The sequence below is a fragment of the Urocitellus parryii genome, chromosome 7, assembly GCF_045843805.1.
Source record: "Urocitellus parryii isolate mUroPar1 chromosome 7, mUroPar1.hap1, whole genome shotgun sequence".
NCBI lineage: Eukaryota > Metazoa > Chordata > Mammalia > Rodentia > Sciuridae > Urocitellus > Urocitellus parryii.
The window spans coordinates 180,436,309-180,448,997 of record NC_135537.1 but is presented as its reverse complement, the minus strand read 5'-3'; the positions used below and the strand labels follow the sequence as shown (position 1 = coordinate 180,448,997).

The window sequence follows — 12,689 nt, the reverse complement described above, 5'->3', positions numbered from 1 at the left end:
GGTGGGCCCTGCCAAATCTGTGCCAGCTCCATGTCCTCAGGAGCAATAAGGACAAATAGGGCAGGAGGTCAAAGCCTCTAAAGGTGTCATCTTTCCTAGCACATGGCCCAAAGCTCAGGAAGGCCCTGCACAGGAGATGGGGCTTCCAGGACCTTCCCTGGGGCCACTTTTCCTGCATCTGCCCAGCTGTCCACCTACATAAAAATATGCCTGCCCCTACCTGTGGCCCAAGACAACTCAGGTGGGGCTGGATGGCCCTGTCCTCACATCTCGACCTTGGACCAGCCTGGGCCTGTGAGCAGGCCCCACCCCGCTAAGCCTCTACCGATTGCTCAACAAGTCTGCAGCCCAAACTCCAGGCCTGGCCCCTGCCACCTGGGCAGTCCCAGCCCTTCTGGCTGAGTAGGCCCTTCATCCAGGTCCCTCACAGGGCGGGCTAGGCACAGCTCCAGCTCACCCCACCACATCGCACCCCATGGTGGAGATGTCCCCACCATGGCTCAGAGTTCCCCATCCCCACCCTGCCCTTCTGGGACCTCCACATCTGTCAGTCAAGCTGCCCCAGGGCCCTTGGCAGTTACAAGCATCCCCAAGTTGCTGCAGAAGGGAAGGGTCAGAGCCAGCAGGAGCGATGGCCTGCAGCATATGCCGCACCTGGGTGGTGCAGAGCCACCCACCTGGTGGGAAGACAAGGGAGGGGCAGGGCACATGGGGTGGGAGCCAGTCTGCCTACAAACTAAAAGGATCTCGGCCCTGTCCTTGCTCTCCTCCCCACCAACCCTGCTCTGGAGGATGGGGACAGAACAGAGGCCTGGGGTCCCACCAACCTTCTAGAACATTGGGTCCTGCCCTTGGCTCCTGAGTGGTCTGGGCCTTGGTCTCCCCCAGCAACACAGGGTGAAAGGTGCACAGGGCTGTGAGGGCCAGGGAGCAGGGGGTACTCATATTTAACACACACCTGTGCACTCTGAAGCCACCCCTCATCGAGACACTAGGAATGTGGGTAGCTGAGGAGGGCCAGCCATAGCCCAAGAGACAAGAACACCCCCAGAGAACGCAGGAGCCCAAGGTACCCCCACCCGACTGTACCACCCAGAATCCATGTGCCTTGGGGCCCTGGCCTCCTCTGTCCAGACACTTCCTTGTCTCTAAGAGGAGGAAATCCTATCTGTATCTGAAGGGCAAAGCCGCATGACTGGCCCAGGGCCAGTGTGCCATCCAGGGTGTTCCACGCCAGGCTCTAGCCAGGCCTGCAGAACCGGACTCCCAGGAGATGCCAAGCACTGCCCCCCTCCCCCAGCTCAGATGGCCACAGAGTGGGGAGCACCTGGGAGCCTGCTCAGGCTGAGGGTTCGGGCGGCTGCCAACAGGAGGGTGCCACTGAGTGCCTCCAGGGCACAGGAGCCCCAGGCCAGGGCCACTGACCAGCCGAAGCTGATGTGGACGCCCTGCATGTGCTGCAGGCCGTACTGGCGGGCAGTCTCCGCGAAGGCCAGGTGCGAGTAGCTGATATAGACGCTGACCCCCGCCAGGGTCAGGGCACCTGGAGAGAGAAGGGGCGGGGTGGCTGCTCAGGGTATCCCTAGGGGACCCCTGGTCCACAGGTCCTGTCAACGGAGCCCAGCAGGCAGCTCACCACCCCACCCCTCTCCTGGTCAGCACTGATGGACACTCAGCAGGGCCCTCTCTCCCAGATACCACCTTGCCCTCCCCTTCTTACAGCGCTAATGGGGTGGCAGGGGGTGAGCTGGCCTCAGGGAGGTCCCCATGGTGTCACATTCCTGTCTCAGAGCCCCAGCACTGCTGTCCATAGCTGATCCTCTGCCCTGCAGGCTAGGAGCTGGCGCCAAGACTCAGGGTGGCTCCCAGAAGAGACCTGCAGCGAGTCTGGAGTGCCCTGAGCAAGGGGGCTGCGGGATGTCCGTGGAGCCATCCAGCCTCAAACCCTTGCCCCTCTGGACTCCCCCTCCTTGGAGTGGCGCACCCTCCGCCCTGGGAGGCCGGAGCTGCCTCCAGGGCCTGGCCTGCACCCGCGCCCTGTTCCAGGCACAGCACAGAGGTTTCTTGTCAGCACAAGGCTTCCTGGGTACAGTCCCAAGCCAACTCCTCCTCTCTGGGGTTCCCAAGGTCCTCTAAATTGGATCTTGGACCCTTGCAGACTCTGACCCTGGTCAAGGTCACAGCTGACACTTTGACTATTTCCAATTTTATTCTCAAGTCAAGGAGACCTTGCCGTCCTGTGGCCAAAACCAAGGCTGATGATTCCCCAACCTCAGCTCCAAGCGAGGCCCACCACCTGCTCCTGATAAAGGTCCACCAGAGTCCAGCATCCCCTGGGGAGGGAAGCAGGCCTGCCCGGGAGGGAACCCCAGCCTCATATGGTCTGGTCTTTGTCACCATGACAGTAGAGCTGGCCTAAGACACCAGACCCAACACACTTCTGACAGGGGCCACTGAGGGCTGACCCCAAGAAGCCACCTTCAGTGACAACCAGCCTAGCAGGAGGGGAGTTTGGTGGCTGGGGCAGACAACACCAAAAACAGTGAAGGGGGCCTAGGACCATTTTCCTTCTCATCTTAGAGAATCCTGGGGCCTCTCAGACCCTCAGGACTCTTAGCTGTTAAGGTGGCATTGGGGGTCCTGGGGGAGTGCTGGGCCCAGTGCCCAGCACCTGTCAGCTGCAGCACTACTAAAGTATAATCTGGGCCTAGGTTGGGGTCAATGCCAAGGACCCTGATGCCCTTGCTCACCCCATCTGGTGCCTGGCCTTGCCTCACCTGTGTCAGAACCCGCCCCCTCCCCTACTCCTCCCACCGGACAGGTTGGGTGTGAGGACAGCAGCTGGGGGCATCCCACAGCCCCAGCACCACCTGTCCTGGGGAAGCAGGTCCTGGAGTCACTGTAAGGAGGCTCCAGCAGCCCAGCTCCACTCTGGTTGGCCCTGCATACAGGTCCCAGCCAGAGACTCTGCTGCACTTCTGTGGCCTGGGGTTCCCAGGCTCCGCGTAGCCCAGAGGGGAACAGGATGGGCAGGGTGCAGGGAGGCAGAGTCCCAATCCCAGCATCTGCAGTCCCAGCTGGCTCGCCCAGAAACCCTGGACTCACCCCCCAGCAAGAAGTAGCAGCCGGTGAGTAGCAGCAGAGGGACACTCCGGGCCAGGGAGCTGAGCAGGCCGCAGACCCAGCCGCACACAATGAGGATCAGGCTCAACGGAAGGACCACCATGACAGCTCGGTGCAGCGCTGTGAGAGAGGGGGCTCAGGGGCAGGCAGACAGGGACCCTGCCCCCAGGAAGGTGGAGGCCAGCCTGCCCAGAGGACAGTGATATGCTGCTTCACCAGCTTGGGCCAGGGTGGGGGTGGGTTGAGCTGATGCCTGTCTCCATGGCAACCACAGGACCCTCCTAGTGGTCACCTGTGGTCCTGTGGAGCCTTCCTGAGGCCAGGGTGAGGAAGACTCCCGAGTACCCTCCCCACCCCCACTCTCAGGTCTCTCTGGGGCAGCAGACATGTGCCCGCTAACCCACCAGGTGGGAGATGCTTGCCAGGCTGACCAACTGTCCATCTGGAAAGATAACAGAGAGTCCAAAAAGGGGAGCTCGCGGGCTTCACCAGCTCCAGTCATGCCACAGCCGCCTGCTTCCCCCGACAACTAGGGGTGTCAGTCACCACTGAAAGGGAAGTGGGCACAGGGAGGCCAAGCAGGCTGAGCTGTGCCTATGTCAGGAGCCACCTGGAGAGAGAGGAGCTATGGATGGGAAAGTCCCCTGGTAACAGCAGGCCATTGGAAGCAGTTCTGGGTGGGCTGGGGTGGGGTGGCTTCTGTCCCAGCCCTGCTCAAAGAATCAGGGAGATGGCAGAGATGGCACTGCCTGGACTCACAGAGAAGGTGCTGCACTGAGGGGGAGACATCCAGGCCCTTGCTGCTGAAGGAGTCGATCAGGGGTATGCAGCTGTTCTGCCCTGGAAAGCCAAAGTGCAAAGCAGGAGCTGGGGACAATGGGCACCCAGCAGCCCCCAGAGCCATGTGGACAAACTGTGGCCCTGGGGCCCTCCCTATTGGTATCTCTCCCCTGGAACTTGGGGCTGGGACTCTAAATGGGATTAGAGGTCCAAGACCTTGTTTGGTTTATTTTATTTTATTATTATTATTTTAATGTGGTGCTGGAAATGGAACCCAGGGCCTCATGCATGCTAGGCAAGCACTCTACCAATTGAGCTATATCCCCAGCCTTATTTAATTTCTTTTAATGAACAGGTCACAGCTGCTAAATCTCTAACACTCCAGTGGGGCACGGTGGTGCACGCCTGTAATCCCAGTGGGAGACTGAAGCAGGAGGATTGCAAGTTCAAAGCCAGCCTCAGCAAAAGCAAGGCGCTAAGCAAGTCAGTGAGACCCTGTCTCTAAATAAAATACAAAAAAATAGTGCTGGGGATGTGGCTCAGTGGTTAAGTGCACCTGAGTTGAATTCCTGGTACCAAAAAAAAAAAAAAAAAATCTGGACAGGCTCCCTTCCAGACTGCCCAGTGCAAGATTCCTGCGAGACGCTGCAATAACAAGGCCAGACTTGGGGCTGGAGTTGTGGCTCAGCCTTAGAGCGCTTGCCTAGCACGGGCAAGGCCCTGGGTTCCATCCCCAACACCATGTAAAAATAAATAAATAAAGATATTGTGTACGACTACAACTAAAAAAAAAAAACACAAGGCCAGACTCCTCAGGTCCTGTGGGCGCTGACTCACACACATGCACACCCACATAATGCACGTATGTGTGCACACACACCCATTGTCAAGAGGATGACCACAGCTCAGCCCTTTCTCCTCATCACACACACATACCCCTACACACAGTGCTCGCTCAGCCACACGCGTGGGCAAACAGCACGCAAGCTCTCTATTCACACACCTTCATACCCATGTGCCTGCTCATACTAGCATGTGCTCACACAAGCTCACACTCACACTCACATATACACTCACATTCATACACTGATGCGTGCTGTCACATTCATACACACAAGCTTCACAGCCTCCCAAGGCCCCAGCCACCCAGGGCTCATCCTGGGGGGGGGACCCCAGGCTGGCCCCAGAGTGGTGAGGCGGGGCTGGGAGGGCCCCGGCGCAGTCATCTACAAAAGCAACTCCTGGTCACTTGGGGTTAGACCCATAGCCTTTCCAGAGACCCCAGCAACCCACACCCAGGCTTCCCACACTGGCCCCCATCCCAACCCAGCCCCACCCCTCCCCTCCAGGAAGGCCGTGGGGGTCACCTGGCAGAGAAGTCACAGAGCAGGGACAGCGGCTGGGGCTGGGCGGGCCAGCCTCCCTGCTCTCCCTCCTCCTTCGCGAGGAGGCCTCAGCTTCCTCCCATCTGAGTTTCCAAGACTTGGAGGTTGAATAGGGACAGGTCCCAAATTACCCAGCGACCCGAAGGACCATGCGTGCCTTGGGGTGACCTGCAATCTCCCACACGATGTGCCACCCCATCTCTAGCCAAGGCAGGTTCCAGAGGAAGGTACTTGAGGTCCTTGTGGGGCCGCAGAGTGCTAACCCCCCTTCCTCTTCCCAGCTCTGGCCCCGCTGCCCCTCCGTGTCCCTGAGGAGTCAGTCCCTTCCTCTCCACAGCCCAACTGTCACCACAAGTTTGAGGGGGACAGGGAGGGGGTTGAGAGACCCCCTGAGGGGCAGACTGCTCTGCGGGTGGGTCTGGGAGGAGGGGCGAGCGGGGGAAGGGACTTCGGAGGGGAAGGGGCGCGGAGTGGCGGGGGCGCCGCTTACCTTCGCAAGTGCGCCAGAGCCCCGAGTGCGAGGACAGCCGCTCGGCGCGGCCGGTGCGGTCACCGGCGTCCGCCACCTCCAGGATGTACCAGTAGTCGCTGGCGACCGCGGCGGCCAGCAGCGCGAAGCTGAGCAGCGCGCCCAGGGCAGCGGCCAGCAGCAGCGCGGCCAGTCGGGCCATGGAGAGGGAGCCGAGGGAGCCGGGCAGGGGCGAGCCCAGCGGGGAGCGGGGCGGGGGTCTGGAGGCCGGGGCGGGGCAGGGAAGCTGGGAGAGGGCAACAGGGCAGGCAGGGGCTGGGAGAGTCGGGGAAATGGAGGCGGAGTGGGGGGCGTCCGTGAGCCGCAGATGGGCGTGGAGGGGGCGGAGCAGGGCAGGACCAGACCCGGCAGGGGCAGCGCACTCAGCTGGAGGGTCGTCGCCCTGCTGGAGGCTCTTTTTCAAGGAACTGCTTTCCCGGTGCCGCTGGCCGCGTGGTGCCCTCAGTTTTGCAAGGAAATTGATGCCACATTTCTGTGGTCCCCAAGTTTGTCCCAAAGGGAAAGGAGGAAGAAGTCGCAAAGCCTGAGGATGCAGCGGAGCCACAGACCCAGATTCAAATCCTAGCGTCCCCAGGAGGGGAGCTGGCCACAAGTGCTCGGGCATATTTCTGAACTCAGGTTCTTCCGGCAAATCAGTGGGCGTACGCCTGCTTGACCCGGCTGCCCCGCCATTGAGGGATGCAGGTCAGCCTGAGACCTGTCCCAGGAAGCCCCTGGGCTGCTGGACTACTCACCCAAAGTTCTTGGAAGCATCTGAGCCTGGAAAAGAAGATGCCTCAGCTGGGCACTGGCCCCAGCTGGCCCTGGAGTTCTGGTCTTGATCAGTCCTGAGGACTAACTAAATGGGATCGTTGGAATGGGGCCAGGGTGAGAGTGCTAGGGGTAGCTTGCTCCAGACGGGCTCCTAGCTGCAGACACATCTGGCAAGCCAGTCTCCACTCAACCACTCACTCAGCATGCAAAAAGAGGGCACAGGAGGCAGAGGACTCACAGAGTCCCCCAACCCGGGCATGGGCACTGGCACTATTGAGAGGGCAGGACAGATTGGGTGGCTTTCCCTGGGTGGCTACCCCTGGGCTGGACAGGGCTTGCAGAGAGGGGAGAGGTTGAGTTTGGCATCTTCACTGACTGTGCCTCGTCCTGAATGCAGCAGCTGCATGACTTATAGTCAGCCCAGGCCTCTCAACTCCAAGTGTGTGGGCCATTTTTTCTGACTAGGCTCCTGCTGGTTTGTAGAACATGAACATGGAAGTAAAAGCAATTCCAGCAAAGTTATGGAAACAGTATTTCACAAGGAATTCAGAGTGGCATAGAATTGTTCTGGGATTGTGTAGGCTCTTCATCCTTCCACACACCCCACCAGACTGATACCCACTGCATCAGCCAAGGGGCCCACTGTGCTGACAGCCCCTCAGACTGGAGCAGCCCTGCTCTGGAGCCATGTGGCAGCCCATAGCCAATTGGACCCCGAAGATGAGAGAATTTAGCAGGTGCTCAGAGGACTGCAGCCTCCTAAAGCAGGAGTGGGGAGGAGAGAGGAGTGGGGCAGCCTCTCCTGCTCCAAGGCCTCCTTCAAGCCCTCCATCCACTCTGATTACAGTAGGGAAAAAAAGTGGTGAAGAGTGCTACCTCGGGGCTCCCCAGCAGTCACAGTAAAACAGTTCAAGTCAATGTGGCTTTGGTTGAGTCAAAACCTATGCGTCGCACATGCCCGCGTGGATGTGAATTGACGATTGGGGGGAGCTAGAGGAACTGTTTTGTCTCTTCAGGCCTCCTCCCAGTGAGCCTCCGACCTTGAGCTGAGGAGGTTTGAAAGGATCTCTGTTCTTGCACCTACCACAGCTTGGGCAAGAAGGGAAGCAGCTGTCAGGGCCAGGAGGGTGGGATCCAGAGGGAGGTTCCCGAGCCACACGTCTGTCGCCCGCATGCTACAGGGCTGGGAGGTGGCCAGTCAGCAGGCCACACACACTCTGCTTTCAGACCTGGGTTCTGGGTTTAAACCCCGATGAGCAGCTGGATTAGACTGTCCCCTGGACAGCAGGCACCCAACCTTGAGGGGCCACCTGATGAATCCTGCCAGTGTACTTCCCTTGAAGTGGACTCAGTTACAGCCCAGCTGAAGAGGAGCTGCTTTAGAAGGACCCTTACCTCCCATTTTCCTCTTTCCTCCCTCAGCTTGGACCCCACTCTGGCAGATGCCAAGCCTCTCCCAGCTCTCCAAAGCCAGCGTCAGACCACCACGGTTGAAATCAGGGGCAGGAGCAGGCTCATGATGGGGACATTCCATTTTTCAATGACAAAAATGAGGCTGCATCTAAGCTTCTGTTCTTCTAGGCCACATCCAACTCCCTAGCACCACTGGCCTTTGTGGGGAGCAGCGGGAGGGCTGGCCCCATCCATGGCCAGCTGGCAGGCAAGCCTCCGGCTCCAGAATGACCAGCTACTGTCCCCAACACAGGACTGAGGAAGCAGCTGAAACCACGGGCTAATTACCCTCAGAGCAGCCTGGCATCAGCTCTACAGAGACCAATTTCGCGGCACTTGGCAGGCATTCTGCGACAGAAAATGAACCTCCCTAAATCACCCTCCCAACAGGTCACCTCACCCACTCAGGGCAAAATTGAGCTCATTCATCCTGGCAGAGCGGAGGCTCTGTTCTCATCAGCACAGAACATTCTACAGGGTTCTTAAATGACGGGGAGTAGGTTGCAGACACTTGCCTTTGTGTTTCCCGTGGATGGCCAGGGTCCTTTGAGAGACGTGGCCGTGACTGGCAGTTGATAGCAGGGTGGTCTCCTCCTATTGAAATGCTCTCCTCTGGGAGGCTGTTGCCAGACCTCCTGGGGCTGCACCCTTGCCCCACACCTGCAGGGCCCCAGTGCCCTTGCCGTTTCTTCCCCCAGCAGCTGTCCCTGCCCAGTCCCTTGGGCAGCCTCCCACTAGGCTTGGACAACAGAATGCTCAGTGACGTCTTTTCCTGATGCCACCGAGGCAGTTAATCACCCTTGCCTGGAGTCCGGGCTCACACCCGCCCTAGTCTTCCCACCTTCAGAAAACAAGGAGAAACCCTGTAGGCCCCAGTTAGGAGAAAGGTTTCTGGCCTCAATTCCTGGGAATGGTGCCTGGCATTCAGTAGGTGTCAGACAAATATTTGAGTGACTGACCGAATGAATAAATGTCACCACTTGGGGATTACGTGGAAGCAGCTCTGCAGGCCAAGGCCCAGGTTTGATCCCATCCAGCAGAAAATATGCAGATACTGGACTAAGCCCAGCGGGAAGAAAACCCCCAGCCTAGCTGGTCCTCGGCTCAGTTCAGGGTGAGAGTCGCCCCGAGTCAGGCAGGAAGCCCTTCCTGGGGGAAGACTGGCTTGGAGAAGGCTGGCTACCCAACTTGCCCTCTTCTCAGCTCAGATAGACACTGTCCTGTCATTACTATGGGGCAAGCAGGGAACGGTACCCCAGAGTCCTCTGTACCGTCTTTGCAACTTCCTGCAGACCTTCATTTAAAAATAAAGTATCATACCGCAAAGCCTTGGGAGGCAGGCGTCGGTTCCCTGTAATCACAGCACTCTGACAATTGAAGTCATCTGAAAGTGGATGGGGACACTTTTTAGCCATTCCTCTTCCCTGGAGCCAGGCATTTGACCTCAGCCATACCCCTGAGCCTGGGCAGTGTCATCTGGCTTTGAGGGCCCACCTCTGGGGAACCGCCTGGGTTCAAGCGCAGCCCTAGTGCTTAGGGGGTGCAAACCCCTGGACAAGGGTTTCGGGTTTTGTCTGTGCTGCAGATGGAACCCAGGGCCTCACACATGCCGGCAAGTGCTGTCCCACTGAGCCACGCCTCTGCATTTGGCATGTCAGTCTTCCGCAGCGGGAGGGCCAGCACTTTATTTTTCACAGCGCCTTGCAGTTTCCACTCCCTGGAGTCAGTAGAGGCCCTGATGCCCAGTGGGCCTGTGGGAACCACAGCCTGGCACCTGAGAATCAGCCTGCCCAGCACCAACCCACGCTTCCTTACACCTCCCCAGTCACCACCAACTCCAAACCAAGTGAACACCCAACTGGAAGTTGAGGCGGCTGCTCTGAGGGCCCGAGGCTTTATTGACAGATGCTGACATTGGTGGTCACTAAAGTCTGGTGGTAAGTGTGCTTTAGAAAATAAGCTTCCAGCAGAGGGAAGCTGTGTGGTGAGCCGGACGGGGGACCAGCAGCAGATGCCAGGACTGACCCCATTGAAATCTCCTTTTATAGACCGGCACAGATATCAGAAACAGGGAATGAGAAGGGAGCTTTTTTTTCTTCTAACAAAAACCCCTACAATATTCTCCAAGTTTACAGGGAAAAACAGACCCCTCTATCTTACTGAAATGGGCAAAAATGACTAAATCTCAGGGCCATTTTCTCATAGCTGCATGTGAACACTCAGGATGGGTCTGGACCATGCCAGCGGGGCTGTGGCTCTTACAGAGCACAGGCTGCCCATTCCTCTGCTGCAGCAGGGAAGCTTGGTTGGCAAAGAAGGAATTACCACAAAAAAAGCAGACAATATTTTAAAAGCCCAGTAGGGTCTGCAGTTAGAATGACAACCAAGAAGACCTCCAGGTCTCCAGTAGGATTGCAGCTACCCACCCTGCAGGTTAGTTTCACGAGGGCGAAACCAACCCAGCATCTTACTATAGGCTTCAGGGAGGCAGTGGCCCAGCAGGGCCAGAGCACTAAGCCAAGCAGCTTAAAAAGATTCAGGCTGCACAGACCCAGTGAGGCCAAGGGTGTGCTAGGCCCATGCGCTTGGTCTCTGCTGACCCCAAGCCTATTCCTCTGGTTATAGCTTCTGTTTTGTTGTTCCAGTTTTTGTAAGAACTCAAAAAAAAAAAAAAAAAAAAAAGACTCAAAGTAAAAAAAAAAAAAAAAAAAGATTCAGGCTGCGGCCTTTCTTGCTGGTGGAATAGCAGCATGTGCCCTTGGTTCACTCGGCTGTCTCGTGGGACAACAGTTTTAGAACAAGCCTCTGGCGTCTCCAGACCCACCTAAAGAGGTTTCACCAGGGTAATATTCACTGCAGTTGTGCAAGGCAGTGGGATAGTTTGCTGAGACACCAGGGAGGCACCCAGAGATGGGATGAGAAACAAGGTTTATTGAAAAATGTTTATGGGGAGGGTCAGTGGTGGCAGCTGGACAGATGCTTTCCAGGCAGTCTGGTGCCCCTCCAGATGGTCACGCCTCCTATCCCTTACGTTGCTTTGTCCAGGGATAGCTGCCCAAATGAGCACTTTTCACTCCACAGGGTTCTGACCCACACTCATTACCACAGGGAGAGGCTCTACAGGCTGGGGTGCAGTGGCCACATCTGTAATCCCAGTAACTCGGGAGGCTGAGGCAGGAAGGATGGCAAGTTCAAGGCCAGTCTCTGCAGGTTAGCAAGACCCTGTTTAAAAAGGGCTGGGGATATAGTTCAGTGGTGGAGTGCCCCTGGGTTCAAGCCCAGCACCAGAGGCAGGAGATGAAAAGTCAGTCTGCAGAAGCAGGGACACCATTAATCAGCTTTGGTCCTTGTATGACAGCATCCTAAGCAGCAGCTGTCCACAGGTACCACCTTGCCTTTGTTCTGAGCACACCTGAGAAAACCCATGTCCTTCAAGATAACTCGTATCCACACACTGCAGCCCGGACTTGCTCTTGTTCTCCCCTTAGTTTAGCTGGGTGTTTGGGATTAGAAAGCGACACTCAGGGACATGGTGTCTTACTGTCCCTTTTCTTCTTCCCTTTGATACCTAGAGGCACTTTACCACTGACCTACAGCCTATCCCTTTTATTATTTTGAGACAGGGTCTCATTGCCTAGGCTGGCCTTGAACTTGGAGTCCTCCTGCCTTGGCCTCCCGAGTGACTGGGGTTATAGGTGTAAACTATCATGCCTGTCTGTCTCACTTTTCTTCAAGGCTGGTCTCTCCAGGGCCTTAGGATGGCTTTGGGCTTCCATTTTTTTAAACAACACTAAGGATCAAATCCAGGGCCTCAAACATGCTGGGCAAATGTTCCACCACTGAGCTACATCCCCAACGTGCTGAGAGCCACAGCTAAGTCGGAATGCCCCTGGCATTTTGCCAGAAGTAATGGTTGAGAGGTGAGCCATTAAGATGATGATATTAAGTTAAGCTGTCTATAATTGCTGTGACTGGATGATGCTGGATTGAAACAGGCTGTGTATTCAATTGTATATTAGACCTTTACTGTCAGGTAATAGGGCGGCCTCAGGTGCCCGCTACTTTGGAGTTTCCCTTGAGTTCTCACGGGTTCCGAGTGAGTGCGGAGGGAGTTCCGGTTGGTGTGTGGTGTTCCTGGGGGCCGCGTGGGTGGCATTTGGGAGAGTTCTGGGGAGTGTGCGTGGAGTGCTGTTGGAGTTCAGGCAATAAAATTTCCTGTTTGAACATACAAGTACTTTGTGGCGGCTCGGTGATTTGTGCCCAGCCAGACTGCGGCACCAACACTTTTTAAATTTTTTTATTTTGAGACAGAGTTTCACTACGTTGCCCAGTCCTCTTGCCTCAGCCTCCTGAGGAGCTGGGATTATAGACCTGGGCCACTGCACCCATCTTGGGCTTACCTTTAACTGTAGTTTTTGATCTGTGAAACAATAATTCAAATAAATTAAAAAAGAAATACACAGTAAAACTTTAGGAAGAGCGAGGCTTTGTCTCGATTTATCTCACCAAACAAAAAGCATGTATCTATGGGAAAAAAGAAAAAGTGAAGGCTGGGAGCAGCCCAGTGGAGTGCTCCAAGCCAGGCCAGGAGGGTCCCCAGAAACGCTCTATTTCTATCGGCTAAACTCCACTTAGTCCATGCTGGGGTTGAAGCTCCAGCGTCCCTG

The 12,689-nt window shown here is 56.7% G+C and overlaps 1 protein-coding gene across 2 annotated transcripts; it reads right to left on the bottom strand.

Annotated features, from left to right (window-relative positions):
• Positions 1–1,301: 1,301 nt before the first annotated feature.
• Positions 1,302–5,959, bottom strand: Tmem235 (transmembrane protein 235). Of its 2 annotated transcripts, XM_026408388.1 has the most exons (4): positions 5,779–5,959; positions 3,883–3,963; positions 3,106–3,243; positions 1,302–1,543 (listed from the first exon to the last, which is right to left on the bottom strand). In XM_026408388.1, the coding sequence occupies exons 1-4, from the start codon at positions 5,957–5,959 to the stop codon at positions 1,302–1,304; spliced, it is 642 nt and encodes a 213-aa protein (XP_026264173.1). The 2 variants fall into 2 exon arrangements, with proteins under 2 accessions (XP_026264173.1, XP_077657479.1); XM_077801353.1 differs by lacking the exon at positions 3,883–3,963.
• Between the last annotated feature and the right edge of the window lie 6,730 nt (positions 5,960–12,689).

Excerpts from the sequence above, each read along its gene's own strand:
- Tmem235 (XM_026408388.1), bottom strand. The coding sequence starts at position 5,959 with ATGGCCCGACTGGCCGCGCTGCTGCTGGCCGCTGCCCTGGGCGCGCTG. Across the intron at positions 3,964-5,778 it reads GCTCTGGCGCACTTGCGAAG|GGCAGAACAGCTGCATACCC; the intron begins GTAAGCGGCGCC and ends TTGGCTTTCCAG. Across the intron at positions 3,244-3,882 it reads CTCAGTGCAGCACCTTCTCT|CGCTGCACCGAGCTGTCATG; the intron begins GTGAGTCCAGGC and ends CCTCTCTCACAG.